Below are 15840 nucleotides of genomic sequence, written 5' to 3' on the forward strand. Positions count from 1 at the left end.
TGGCAAGGTTATCCTTCTTAGTTACCTTGACCCAACATGTTATTGACATCTCTATCACATAACATTCTTATAAGCAGCAATGCTACAATCTGTCAAGCCAGCCCTGCGTTGCATAGATCAAAGGCTTCCTTGGGATCTACTACACAACACTACGACCTCTTATGGGTGAGGTCAGTTGTTCCATTTTATGTTGGTGCACATTTGTTGCTTAGTTTGATGCAATTGGTTGCAAACCAATCACATTATACTGGGAGAACTTGATGGTATTGGGTCCGTCTGCATGACCCAATAGCTTGATGGTATCGCTTATCTCCGATCCACGATCCATGATCCAAGTCCAGCACTTAAGACCACATGTCCGGATTCCGATGTCGCATCAATATGTTTTTACCAATTATGCACTTAAATTGAAAAAAACATTCAGTTTTCCGCATAATATATATAAATAACACATGATTTATAAATTAACAAAAAAAATATATTACATTTGGATAAAAACATATATCATGATTGTATATTCATCAGCCAAATAAAGATATTGTTTTTTCTTAAAACAGTTATGGAATAAAGTGTCTAGACAAAAATAATAATAACTTCCAGATGTAATCCGCATTCACGGGATTGATTTACAAATTTCCTTAATAAAGGTTTCCAGCTCTTCCATTTTCTTTATGATTCCTTCCGTACCATCACATTATTATTTCAAATTTTAAATTTGCTTACGCTACCTACTTTTATAATAAAAACTCTTTGAAAACTTCCATCAAACAAACACTGTTAAATAAATTGCTATGAATTAATATTTGGGTTAAGATAATAAAATATACACGTATTGTATTTGGATAAAATTACGTGGTTGGTCATGTAGTCTTTCAAAACATATTGATTCAATATAACTATGACAATCACTATATATTTAATACTCGTATTCAATTAGTCTGTTTTTCGTACTCAATTAGTCTGTTTTTGCAAACCACAAAGACAACCTGCCTAGTTTTGTCTCTTATTTAATTTGTTTTTGGAGTCATTTATGTTTTATTTCATTTAGTCATTTTCTTTTATTTGTATTCAATAGATCAATAATTTTTAAATGGGTTTTCATTACACTATTATAGTTAATGTACGAGTCGAAATTTGATAACTTGAATAGAAACCCAACAGGAAACAAAGTGAAGAAAAATCTGAATGACAATTTTCAAAGAGATAAGTATTTGGATTAGGCTGCGAAATGTTAGGCTCTAAGCCTCTAAGCCGTTAGGTATGGACCTATTTAGTTATTTTTGATTTATTTTTATATATATACTAGGTGTGTGAGACCCGTATATTATACGGGTTAATTTAAAAAATAATTAAACTTAAAGTATAAAAAGAAATATTTTTTAATTACAACTTTAAAATAAGAAAAAAAAACCGTATTTATTATAATTTAATATAATATTAATATAATATATATATCCTCGTCCGTTTCCATTTCCATTAACTACAAAACGCCAACAAAAAATACAAGCGAAGTGGAAAAAGAGAGGAATTAGGTTGTAAATTTGAATGATCCAATTTTATTTGGAAGACAAAGAAGTATGAGAAAGAGGAGTCGCGGGAGAAAAGATGGAATATTCTATCAACTTCACTATTTTAGTTATTTTCATTTTATTTTAGTTTAGTGTTTGTTCTTTCTTCGACAGAATCCTGAAAAAAAGAGGGGAAACCCCTTCGGAATTAAATTATGATCTCTGTCCCTTCTTTCATTTCACATAAAATGAAGAGGTGAATTGATGTACTTATTGGGTCCCGTTTACATATATATAAGTATATGATTTTAATTAAAAATTAAAACAAACAAAAAATTGACAAAGGGATATAATATTTATTTCAAAATTATCATAAAATGATAAGTGTCAAAACTGATGAAAGATTGACATGTGCAAAAAAAAAACATTCATTTACTAAGAAGTATATATATATATATATATATATATATATATATATATATATATATATATATATATATATATATATATATATATATATATATATATATATATATATATATATATATATATATATATATATATATATATATTTTGCTAGGATTACTGTTATAAGTATTAGTAGTTCTATTATAAATATTTTGAAACAATGTAGTAACAAAAAGAGCTCTCCTGCTCCTGCCATAAATATAGACCACATTGAACGATAGGTTGCTAGGATTACAATTATAAGTATTCACAGGTATATTTTATATTGTTTTTTTTACATTTCAGGAGTGAGGTAGATAAACAAATTCTAACATACTGAATGTAATAATAAACAGTATATAAAGTTTAATAACAGTTTAGCTATTTAAAATCTAAAAACATTAAAATTTGTAGCTAAATATTAATTTCTACAACATTAAATTTTCTGACTTTAATTTAAAAAAAAAAAGATATTATAAAATAAGTAAATAAATTTGAAGGGACCGTGCAATACGGAAGTGTAAAGTAGAAACTGGTCGGACGGGCACTTTTTTCAACATTCCTTTTCTCTGTCCAGGTGAACGAGAAACCTCCGGTCTTCGGTTGCTGCGTGCTTGCTATTTTCAACTTTCAACTTTCAACTTTCAAGTCAAGTACGAAAAACGAGGCGGAATTTTGTTTCTTTACTTATCAAAAAAACTGATACCGGACACAGATTTTCCGGTGGATCATATGATTTGTACACGATCATAATCACAGATTCAAAAAAGTAAATGAAACGAAATTCAAAATCAGAATTCTTAAATAAACATTGTTATAATCGCCAGATTTAGAGAAATAGTCGGTGAGGCTAAAGTTTATGGTTGATTCGGATTATCAAACACCTAGATCGGTGAATACTTGCTGAGTAAGATAGGAGAATTCAAATCAGAGAAAATAATATACAGACGAAAACACCGATTTTACTGACGTAGTTGTTATATACATAGCCAAACTAAAACCGATAACATTTGATTTTGATAATTTCTTCTAATCAGCATCAAACGATCTCACCTAACCTCACTATTTGCTTGATAACTGATTAGGAAAAAAACTAAAACGAACAAGTATACATAGGCTATTACAGGAAATCACCGGAGAAAAGGTCTTCGAGGTTGTCAGACGCTGATTTGCCGGTTTGTAAAGCTTCGAGGACACGTTCGAAGACGAAGACGTGGATAGGGATATGAAGGACGCCTTTTTGTTCGTAGCCGTATTCTTGAGCAGATTTATTGAGAAAATCGATGAAAATCGGGTGGTTTAGAAGCTCGGCGCTCACCACGAATCGTTCCATCTCTTCTCCGACGTACACCGGGAGGTGACCCTCAGGTACGGTGCCGGAGCGTCGAGGCTTGGCCATACGGAAGGATTGGCTTAGGCGAGGGGTGGTGGGGGAGGGACGAGATTCCGACCGGAGGAGAAAGTAAGGAGATGAGTCGGCGACGCGAGAGAGGCGGCGAATTAACTTTTTCATGGTTTATCCTGTCACTTGATGAGATGAAGGAGCCAAGTATCTCTCTGTGTGCTTGTGTGTGTGAACAAAAAGTAGGGGACAGAGAAGTTGTGGGCAAATGCCGAGTATAAATATACAGGTGGTAAGGATGCGCGTACAGGTAGGGGTACCTGCCAGGTACAATTGTCACTTCACACTTTCTCTCTCTCTCACTATCTCACACAAACAAACTATATATATATATATATATATATATATATATATATATATATATATATATATATATATATATATAATTAAATTAGAATACCTAAAAGTTTATGATCAATCATTTTATAAGGGTATATTAATAACTTTATATAAATATTAATTAATGATTTTTCTAAAATCTAGGGATAATGATTTTAATTACCTAACAAAATTAATATTTCCTTTTAGTTAATGAAATATATATAAATGTTTTTTTATGATTTTTCCCAAAAAATATTTATGACGGCTTCAAAAAAATTACCTAAAAAAATTAATATTTCCTTTTTAATTTAAATCTGAAAAGAAAATCTTAAAAAAATATTATTTTCTACTATTTCACGTTTTTGTTTTTAAAAAAAAAATAATAGAAATCTAATCCCAAATCAATACACTTCCAATCAAAAATGAAAACACATCAAATTAGAAATAATTCAATGCATTTTTCATAAATTGAAAATAAAAAATAATGTAAAAATTATCATTTTTTCATAAAATGAATACCTCTAATTATAAATAAATACACTCATTCGAATGAATACACTACTATTCATAAATAAATACAATCATTCACACACAAATACATTGTAATTCACAATTGAATACACTGTTATTTATAAATTAATACACATTTTATCATAAATGAATACACGTGCTATTTATAAATAAATACAATCATTCACACATAACTACAATGTTATTCATAAATGAATACACGTGTTATTCATAAATAAATACAACCATTCACAAATAAATACAACCATTCACGCATCCCCTTCAAGAAATTATTACCAAAAAATTCGAAAATTAGGATTTTTTTTCTTTCTTTGTCTCTGTTCTTCAGAAATTTTTCCAGTTGGTCCTCCCATTGCAACCATTCTACCTCCTGAACACTCAAGCAAAGATTAATACAAAGAAATCAAATTATATATCATCCAGTAAACCAAATCACTAAATATACACACCAATTGGCTAACACAACCTTTTCATTTTGCCTTTTTACAAGTATTTGTAATTTATTTTCAAACATGTATCTATAGAAGCTACAAGAAATCAAGGGTGATTTTGTCATTTGTTATTATTTGTATTCTACAGATTTACAAAGGAATTTTATTCGATTCCATTCCCTACCAATCAGATCTCAATTCGATTCTCATTTCTTCCAAAACTAAATATTTCAAATTTGGTTATCCACATGTTAAATATTAATGGTCGAGGGGTATAATCGTCATAAAAAATAAATATTAACAATTGTTTTTGTTACAGACACACGTGATGCTACCTGAGTACTTAATGCAAAAGCCTACAGTCGATGAAGCCATAGACGCATTAAAGAAAGGCGGTGTCCCTGAAGACGAAATGGCCGCTTTAGAAAGACAGTTGGCACCTGCCGCCCCCAAAACCTCCACCACCACCATGGATTCCAGCAACCAGAAGCTTGGATTTGTGAGTGGCGGTGTACAGTCGTCGGAAACCGCCTCTGGAATCCAAAACCAGGAAGAGATTGAGCTTCCATAGAGTGATGATGAAGAAGAAGAAGAAGATGATGATGATGATGATGATGATGATGATGATGATGATGATGGGAAGGTTGAGATCTCACAGAAAGATGTTCCGGAAGCTGTTTTTGGAGGACTTGTGAGAAAAAGAGATGAAGAAGAAGAAGAAGAAGAACAAGTGAAAAAAGATAATGAAAATGGTGATGCTGGTAGTCGGCAGTGGAGATATGAGAGGGAAGAGGCAGACGTTTTTTTTAGTCCTGGCTTCCATCGATGAGGGTTTAAAGGAAACGAGAGAGAGAGAGTGAGAGAGAGAGAGTGATTTTAGGAGTTGATAAAAATAAGATAAAACCTAATGACTATAGTACACTTTTAGGTAATTAGGAAGTTACAGTTTAATCCTATAACTTTCAGAATTTATATAAATGGCCCGGTAATATTAACCTTTGATTTTAAAATTTAGAAGGCTTAGATCTGTTCTCACGTTCTCAACCTTTTAGGTGTTCTCATTTGATCCTACTCATATATATATATATATATATATATATATATATATATATATATATATATTATAATGTGGATGGATAACTATTGTGTGGACGTGTGTAATGCTATTTTATGAAAATTACTAAGAGAATATGTTGTTTAGTAATGTGAATACGTTCAATCTCACAGAACTATTGTTATTTTAATGGATTCTCACAAATTCTAATTCATTTTTGTTCTCATTCATTGTTATTTATTTAATTTAATTATTAAAGATGTCAATCCACATTTGAACTTAGCTCTCTCTCTCTCTCTCTCTCTCTATATATATATATATATATATATATATATATATATATATATATATATAGATATATATATATATATATATATATATATATATATATATATACACACACACACACACATGAGGGTTCAATTGAGAAAAAAAAAGGTTGAGAATGAGTATAACATTCGGAATTCCAGGTATTATATTTATTCATTTTATTTCAAGTTTTGTGGAAGAACTCGACGAGTTGGTGCGTAGACTCGCCGAGTAGAGACGCGAATCATTATCCAGGTGGATGGCTGGACTCGGCGAGTCACCCCGAGGACTCGGCGAGTCCATGCCGTTTAATGAAACCCTAATTCCTCGGGTTTGGGGCCTATTTAAGGGGCCTTATGGCCGTCATTTGCGGCTACCAGACCCCATAGAGAAACCCTAAGTGAGCTAGAGCGATTGTGAGAGGAAATGAGCCATTTCTTGATCATTTGTTAGTATTTGTGCAAATTAAAGAGGACCAAGGCAAGAGGGTGCTAATCCAGTGATTCCAGGGTTCAGAGACTTCATTTTTGAGGTATTCATTCGACCCTTCTTCAGTTTATGGTGTAATTCCTAGAGTTAGGGATTTTTAGCCCCGTTAGAGGATGGTTTTATTGAGCAATTGGTCCCTTTTCATGTTATTGCTATAGATTTGGACCCAAAGAGGTCCAGAGACCCTTTTCCCTTGAGCTTTATGAGTGTTAATGGGGGTTATTGATGGGTTTTGGTCATAAGACATCCTATGTGCTCATACAAACCCTAATGCTTGGATCTAGGTTTCTCTATTGTACATGCTTTGAATCCAAGACTATAAACCCTAATTCTAACATATGGAAATCAATATTAACATATAATTAGGTTTATGATATTACCTTGATTGTTATGTAGTAATAACAATCCCAATTCCTCCTTGAATTGACTTTGGAAGGCTTAGAGTCACAAGTGTCACTCCTCTAATGGCTTACAAACACCATAAGCAAGTGGAGAAGGTATAAAGAGAGAGGAGGGAGGTAGGAATTCGTCCTTAGGACTTCTTGGGAAGGCTTGGACGAATTCATGAGCCTTAGGGGGTTTATATAGGTGTAAATATTAGGGTTTTAGTCCTTATACTTATCTAGTTGCTTGCCCACCAAGCAACCATAAGATAAGTCTTAGAAACCCTTATCCTAGTCGAATTCTAAGGCATTATCACCATAAATTCGTTCACCCTATATATAAGATAATCCTTACCTTATTTTGTAACTATCACATAATTACAATTTAGCCCCTCTAGTTTAATTAATTACACTTGATCACAAAATTAATTCTTAATTAATTATTGACCAATATTAATTAAACAAATATGATTTCTCCTTTAATATATTATCCTTATAACATATTAATAAATCATAATAACCTCTCTCTCTATTTATTTCTCCAATCAAGTTGCTTTGGTGAAGGCAACTCAAAAGGACCATGCACCATCGGGTCAAGTACATACCAAAATAGTTATGGACTTAGACACTAATCCAACAGTCTCCCACTTGGATAAGTCTAACAACTATTCTGCGTATAACTTCGGATCCCGATCTGCAATCGTAGCTTTCCAAAGCCGCTGTCAACTCTGATCATATCAAATACGCGTGTCCTTAGATAAGGGATCATATATTCCTCCATTCTAGATATCATATGAGACATGATTTCAAATCATTCTCTTTGTACTACTTCTCGATTTCTGATTTATGACAACAGACTAATTGAACAAATCAAATTAGCCCTAGCCCGGCGGAGCATTTACGTTTGTCATCACTAAACCATCGAGGGGCCCAAAGATATCACTTTTATCCTACTTTGAATAAAAGGAACGGATAAACTTTGATACAATGCTTGCTTGCACTTACTAACCAAATCACACACAACAATATGTTTTATAACACCAAGTTACTAGTGCGTTTACATATTATCAATGTGCAACCGATTCGCAAGATACAACTCATACATCTCGGTTTCAAGAATATAAGATGTTATCGTCTCACCAATCACTCGTGATACAATCCATGGAGTGATCCAAGTGAGCGTGGGTTTAATCCAATGCTCAAATCATATTCATAAGCACTCATGAATGTTGCAGCAAACATTTGCTTATGTCTAATACTCTTTTAGACAATCCACACACCAATTCATGACAGCCTTCATTCATATCTACTTCCAACATATGAACGACTGTGGCTCGTTTGAATAATTCGATTATCCTTAATAAACTCAATTATTCTGGAAGTCAAAACATGCAAATGTGAAACACAAGAATAATACTAATCTCATATGGCCTCAATCCTTTGAGCATAAATAAAACACATTTTATTTATCACCATATTGATTACTCATTATTTGTCGTTTCGGGTAATCAACTTCTTACTTGAATTATTACACTTGTCCCATGCTCCTAGCATGCACACAATGTTTACCTATGGTTCTTTCTTTGTGAAATAGATCACATTGAACACATTTCCAATCATTCTCATTTCACAACTCCAAATCCTTTTTCCATAAGTTAAAGAATATCAAATTCTTGCTACTTATAGAATATGCTAGATTCTAACATTCTATGCAACGATCCTTTTGTAATGTCACTGCACTAAAGTCGATAAGACTATTGCCAATGATATTACAAAGTCTTCTATCGGAGATTGTTACAAGACAATTCCTTAGATATGATGTCTCTCACTCAAAGTACATTCCTTTGAACATCCTTTTGTATAAAAGTTTCTAATCTAGTCATTGATTTTTAATATTCAATTCCCAATATGGACACACTTCCATATTTTCCATATGACAACTCATTCTTAATAGAATCTTATCTATTCATAATAAAGTCGATATGGTCCATCCAATATGGAAACATTTCCATAATTTTCAATACTATACTTCCAACTACTCACAAGCGACCAATCCTCGTCGAACTTTGGATTGTCCTTTGATAGTTGTTTAATTATTTTAGTCAGAACCGGTTCTAGTCCTTTTTCCCTCTAAATGTGCTAGTCATTTGGAAAACTTTAGAATGGTCAAACATTAAAGCATTTGCAATCGATCCTATACCCGAAGCGTATGGGACACGACGCATAATGTTTTATTTGCTATGTTCTCGAAATTCGAATTGTGAAGAGGGATGCCGTAATCATAATCGAAATTTTAAGAACACACTTTGTACCTTTGACTAAATTTTATTAACATTTCTCAACCTAAACCTTTAGATTTGAAATGAAGCATAATATTCTCTCCCTTAATTATAGCAAAACAACTCTTCAACTATTGCGACTTTGCAAAGTATGACTCTTGTTTTCTATAATTAATATTGCTAACCTTGCAATAATTTCCTTAATAATCATACAATCATAACTTTTATGCTCCCACTATCTTGATGATTATTATAAAACATAACACTTATGCTCCCACTAGCTTCAACATGTATTCATAAACATCTTAACTTTCAGAAAAACAATGCTTATTGAATTTCTTAAGTTCATGTTTCTAATACTTAGTGCTTTGATAATCTTTTATCAAGGTTTCTTGAACTTATACACATTTGCCTTCGATAGTTCATATGTGTGTCTAAACAATTAAGACTAATTGCCAAACCTCACAATTCAAATTATGGAAAGGGATGCCGTAACCATAATTGAATTCGAGAATGCAATTTTACAATCACTATCTTCTTAAAATCTTTCTTAGTGAAAGCATTTCCTCACAATCATTTTCATGAAGGAAGAAATCTTATGACACTTAGATTTGAGCGGTGTATGTGTTCCTATCCATGTGAATTTGTTAAAACCAAAGTTTACGACAAATTCAAACTCATATGGACAGAACCTTTCTTAATCTTGATTTCTTTCCTTATGGTAGCACAGCTGCCCACCATGTCTTCCAAGTAGTTAAGCAGCTCACCCTTTCCTATCAATGTACCTTTCATTGATTAAGGTGCTTTGCCTTTTATGCATTCAAAATGAGAACTCATAGAACTCACATGCATAATTAACTCGATTGGATTGGCACATAATCAAAATAATGTCAACACGATAGGTTGTAAACCTCAACTCGTGTGCTAGTGATGATCGATAAGGTTTATTTGATTTGTTCTTGAAACCTTTCAAGACCATTAAGACTCCCACTGACTCCTTGACATATAAGATTCTCTTGTCAAAAAACATTTCTTGACAAACAAATATTCAAGAGTTAGTGTAGCTTTTATCAAAACACTTCATAAATTGGTCCTAGTTGGTCTTTGTCTTATCCAAGACATCACAACTTTCCACATTTAATGAAAGTTACAAACCTTCTTAATACCTTTCACTCAATGTCACAATCTTAACTTTAAGACTTGTTATTGGAACGAAGTATGATTGACTTATTGATTTAACCATTTCTTCAATTCTTGATTCCTCTTCTTAGACATACAATTATACTAAGACTCACTTAGAGGATCAATTGAGATATGGTTCTTAATCATTAAGACCTATCATAAAGCATAAAAGGTACTCTCCCATCTTCTTAGAATGGAGAAACTTTTATCTTTCTGCCTACTTGATTCTTCTTATTCGTTCTGCTATTGATCTAAACCCTTTAATCAATTCAAAATTACACTTAATCTTGTAAGTATAATCATATTTACTAAACCTTTAGTAAATCATGACGGATATCATTGTTACTCTTATGGTGGACTTGATCAACACGCAACATTGTGTGCTCGATCTCTTAGTCCTTCACTTGACACTTTGTCAATGAATTTGTCTAATTTCCAAATATGAAATTTCTCATTCATCGTGCAACCAAGTTGCGTGATTCCAAATTTCTGTCCAATTGAAACTTTGGGCGATGAGAAACTCTCCCTATTTGGTAAATTCTCAACTTTCCATAAATAACACAATAAGAACCAAATCCATTATTGCTAATAATAGAAACATTTTAACATCAATTTTTCATACACGCCATTGCAAGGATAAATAAATAAAATTTAAAATCAAAATTTATTTTATTGCGGAAAAATTTGTCCTTACAATGCAATTCATTGAAAAACTTATGCTAATACATCTTTCTTAGCAATCCAACTCCAACTCTAAGTAGTAGCTTAAGAATCTAATCTTTGAGAAATACAATCGAAATCCATTCCTTCATGGTTAGATTCTGCTCACTTCTTCCTTTAAGTTCCCTTTCTTTTCTTCGATTCTACAAAACATCAATTTTAATCTTATCACATTATGTATTAAGAATCTAGAATGAAGCTTAAAAGAGTTAGTCAATGGATTTTACCTATATTAGAGCCATACGTTTCGACTCTCCCATCTCTTAGATCTCTTAGGTAAATGGGGCTGCTTCGTCTCCAATGCCCTTTCTCTTGGCAATAAAAGCAAATTGACTCTTTTGGAGCATGACATGGAACTACTTTAGACGCATTAAAGAAAGCCGGTGTCCCTGAAGACGAAATGGCCGCTTTAGAAAGACAGTTGGCACCTGCCGCCCCCAAAACCACCACCACCACCATGGATTCCAGCAACCAGAAGCTTGGATTTGTGAGTGGCGGTGTACAGTCGTCGGAAACCGCCTCTGGAATCCAAAACCAGGAAGAGATTGAGCTTCCAGAGAGTGATGATGAAGAAGAAGAAGAAGAAGAAGATGATGATGATGATGATGATAATGATGATGATGATGATGATGATGGGAAGGTTGAGATCTCACAGAAAGATGTTCCGGAAGCTGTTTTTGGAGGACTTGTGAGAAAAAGAGATGAAGAAGAAGAAGAAGAACAAGTGAAAAAAGATAATGAAAATGGTGATGTTGGTAGTCGGCAGTGGAGATATGAGAGGGAAGAGGCAGATGTTTTTTTTAGTCCTGGCTTCCATCGATGAGGGTTTAAAGGAAACAAGAGAGAGTGAGAGAGAGAGAGAGAGAGAGAGAGAGTGATTTTAGGAGTTGATAAAAATAAGATAAAACCTAATGACTATAGTACACTTTTAGGTAATTAGGAAGTTACAGTTTAATCCTATAACTTTCAGAATTTATATAAATGGCCCGGTAATATTAACCTTTGATTTTAAAATTTAGAGGATGCGGAGTCTCAGGGGAGGGATCGGCGACCGACACAGTCCCAGCCGGCAGCCAAGCGGGCCAAGCCTGCTAATCCCAGAGCAGGGATCCAGAAGGGCCGCACTTGTGGAAAGTGCGGCAAGGGTCATGATGGAGTTTGTAGAGCTAGATCTTGCTACAAGTGTGGCAAGGAGGGGCATATGGCCAAGGACTGCCCCAAGGGGTTTGCAGTGTGTTTCCACTGCAACCAGACCGGACACCGGAAGGCCGAGTGTCTGCTTTTGCGAGGGTCAGCACAGGGAGCTTCTCAGGGGTCTGCCCCTGTTGCTATTAGAGATTCTGATAGTCGGTCGGTGAAGACCGAGACGCCGAAGGCTCGGGGGAGAGCCTTCCAGTTGACTGTGGAAGAGGTCCGCGCAGCGCCCAATATCGTGGCTGGTATGTATTCTTTCATGTATTTATTTTAATGATTGAGATTTTGTGCTTATATTATGATATGCGTAGGTACTTTTCTTGTGAGTTATGTACCTGCTTTGGTGTTATTTGACTCGGGTGCGAGTCGATCTTTTGTATCGTTGGCTTTTAGTCAGCACATCAGTATTAGTCGAGAGGCGTTGAGTCGACCTCTGAGAGTCTCCATCGCCGACGATAGAGCAGTGTATGCCACGGAGGTGATTCGAGGATGTGTACTCGAGATCTTCGGTGTAGAGTTTCCTATTGATTTGGTCCCGATTGCGATGGGGGACGTCTGTGTCATCATAGGCATGGATTGGTTGAGCAGATTTGGAGCCGTTATCGATTGTGAGCGGCAGCTGGTGACTATTCGAGACCCAAGTGGGGGAGTTCTTACGGTGTACGACGAGGGTACCCGTCCCGATTCAGCGTTTTGTTCGGCTGCTAGAGCGAGGCAGAGTCTACAGCAGCGCTGTAGTGGTTTTGTAGCGTATGTGATGGATACGAGAGTTGGTGCAGAGAGACCGAGTACGATTGAGGAGGTTCCGATAGTGCGTGAATTCCCGGATGTCTTTCCCGAGGAGTTATCGGGTGTGCCTCCCGAGAGGCAGGTTGAGTTTCGCATTGATTTGATTCCAGGGGCAGCACCTATTGCCAAGGCGCCCTATCGCCTTGCACCTCCAGAGATGCAGGAGTTATCCTCACAGCTTCAGGAGCTGCTGGGAAAAGGGTTTATTCGGCCGAGCAGCTCTCCGTGGGGAGCACCAATCCTATTTGTGAAGAAAAAGGATGGTTCGCACCGAATGTGCATAGATTATCGAGAGCTGAACAAGTCAACGGTCAAGAACCGTTATCCTTTGCCGAGGATCGACGATTTGTTCGATCAGCTGCGGGGAGCGTCTTGGTTTTCCAAGATTGATCTGAGATCTGGATATCATTAGATGAGGGTGCGAGGAGGATATCTAGAAGACCGCATTCAGGACTCGTTATGGGCATTATGAGTTCGTGGTGATGCCATTCGGGCTCAGTAATGCGCCTGCAGCGTTCATGGATCTCATGAACAGGGTATGCAGACCGATGCTGGATCGATCAGTGATTGTGTTCATTGACGACATTTTGGTGTATTCGAGATCCAGGGAGCAGCATGAGGAGCATTTGCGGGAAATCCTCAGTATGCTGAGATCGAAGAGGCTTTATGCCAAATTCTCCAAGTGCGGTTTTTGGTTACGGGAGGTGCAGTTCCTTGGTCACCTCGTTAACCAAAAGGAGATTTTGGTCGATGTGGCCAAGATCGAGGCGGTGATGAGTTGGGAGGTGCCGAAATCTCCTTCTGAGATCAGGAGTTTTCTAGGGTTGGCTGGCTATTATCGGAGGTTCATCAGGGATTTCTCCAAGATTGCCGTTTCTCTCACCAGGTTGACCCAGAAGGGTGTGGTGTTCAGCTGGGTTCCAGAGCAGCAGGCCTCATTTGAGACTCTTCGCCAAAGATTGTGCGAAGCCCCGGTGTTCGCTCTTCCAGAGGGAATGGAGGACTTCGTGGTGTATTGTGACGCATCGATATCTGGGTTGGGAGCGGTGTTGATGCAGAGGGGGCATGTGATCGCGTACGCATCAAGGCAGCTGAAGCCCCATGAGGCAAGGTATCCCACCCACGATCTAGAGTTAGGGGCTGTGGTGTTCGCCCTCAAGATTTGGCGCCATTATCTGTATGGGGTTCGGTGTACGATATACACGAACCACAAGAGCTTGAAGTATTTGATGGATCAGCCAAACCTGAACATGCGTCAGAGAAGATGGTTGGATATAGTAAAGGATTATGAATGCGAGATACTGTACCACCCGGGCAAGGCTAATGTGGTAGTCGACACCCTGAGTCATAGGGCAGAGAGCCCCCTGATTCGGGATATTTGTATGAGATTGACAGTGATGACTCCGGTGTTGGACACCATCAGAGGGGCTCAGGCTGAGGCAGTAAGACCGGAGAGCCGTAAGAGAGAGCGAGTTATCGGTCAGGTGTTAGAGTTCGTGACCGATAGCAGAGGGCTTATGACCTTCCAGGGTCGGATTTGGGTAGTGGTACCTTGAAGGAACGCGTGCCATCTTGATGGAGGAGGCGCATAGATCGAGATTCTCGATCCATCTCGGGGCCACTAAGATGTTTCTAGGTCTTAAAAGGGAGTATTGGTGGCCCTGTATGAAGAGAGATGTAGTGTGGTTTGTTGAGAGGTGCCTAACCTGTCGTAGGGTTAAGGCCGAACACCAGAGCCTGCATGGTAAGTTGCAACCACTGGAAGTCCCAAAGTGGAAATGGGAGCAGATATCCATGGATTTTATCACCAAATTGCCAAGAACGGCGAGGGGTTTCGATGCGATTTGGGTGATAGTAGACCGTTTGACAAAGAACGCTCACTTTCTCACCATTAGTGAGAGTTCTTCTGCAGAGAAGTTAGCAGAGGTATATGTGAGAGAGGTAGTATCGCGACATGGGGTGCCGATCTCGATTGTGTCAGATCGAGATGTGCGTTTCACTTCCAGATTTTGGAAGAAATTCCATGAGGAGTTGGGTACGAGGCTGTATTTTAGTACCGCATACCACCCACAGACTGACGGTTAGAGCGAGCGGACGATTCAGACGCTTGAGGACATGCTCCGAGCATGTGTGTTGGATTTTGGCGGAAGTTGGGACACGTATTTTCCCTTAGCGGAGTTCTCCTACAACAACATCCATCATTCGAGCATTGGTATGCCGCCTTTTGAGCTGTTGTATGGGAGGAGGTGTCGGACTCCCATTTGTTGGGGAGAGGTAGGGCAACAAGTGATGGTAGCACGAAGATTGTGCTTCAGACGACAGAGAAAATACAGCAGGTCAGGCAGAGATTGTTGACCGCTCAGAGTCGCCAGAAGAGTTATGCGGATAGGCGACGATCCGAGCATGAGTTCCAGGTCGGTGATTATGTTCCCCTGAAGGTATCTCCTTGGAAAGGAGTGATTCGATTCAGGAAGAGGGGCAAGCTAGGGCCCTAGTATATTGGGCCGTTGAGATTGATCACGAGGGTGGGCAGGGTAGCGTATCGCTTGGAGCTACTTGCGGAGTTGGAGCGGATTCATAATACCTTCCACGTGTCTCAGTTGAGGAAGTGTATAGCCGACGAGTCGGCGGTAGTGCCGTTAGAGGATATTCAGGTGGATGCGAGCCTGAACTACGCGGAGAGACCAGTTGCGATTATGGATCGGAAGATCAAGGTTCTGAGAAACAAGGAGGTGCCTCTGGTGCAGGTTCAGTGGCAACATCGGAGAGGATCCGAGTTGACTTGGGAGCCAGAGCAGGAG

The 15840-nt window shown here is 37.2% G+C and overlaps 1 protein-coding gene across 1 annotated transcript; it reads right to left on the reverse strand.

Moving 5' to 3' along the window:
- Positions 1 to 2897: 2897 nt before the first annotated feature.
- Positions 2898 to 3593, reverse strand: LOC111884973 (auxin-responsive protein SAUR71). Its single transcript, XM_023881281.3, has one exon. It carries the CDS (start codon positions 3466 to 3468, stop codon positions 3076 to 3078), a length of 393 nt encoding a protein of 130 aa, XP_023737049.1. The 5' UTR covers positions 3469 to 3593; the 3' UTR covers positions 2898 to 3075.
- Positions 3594 to 15840: the final 12247 nt, after the last annotated feature.

This window comes from Lactuca sativa, chromosome 7, assembly GCF_002870075.4.
Source record: "Lactuca sativa cultivar Salinas chromosome 7, Lsat_Salinas_v11, whole genome shotgun sequence".
Classification (NCBI taxonomy): domain Eukaryota; kingdom Viridiplantae; phylum Streptophyta; class Magnoliopsida; order Asterales; family Asteraceae; genus Lactuca; species Lactuca sativa.

What these genes read in the sequence shown, in the direction of transcription:
- LOC111884973 (XM_023881281.3), bottom strand. Translation starts at nt 3,468, where the DNA reads ATGAAAAAGTTAATTCGCCGCCTCTCTCGCGTCGCCGACTCATCTCCT.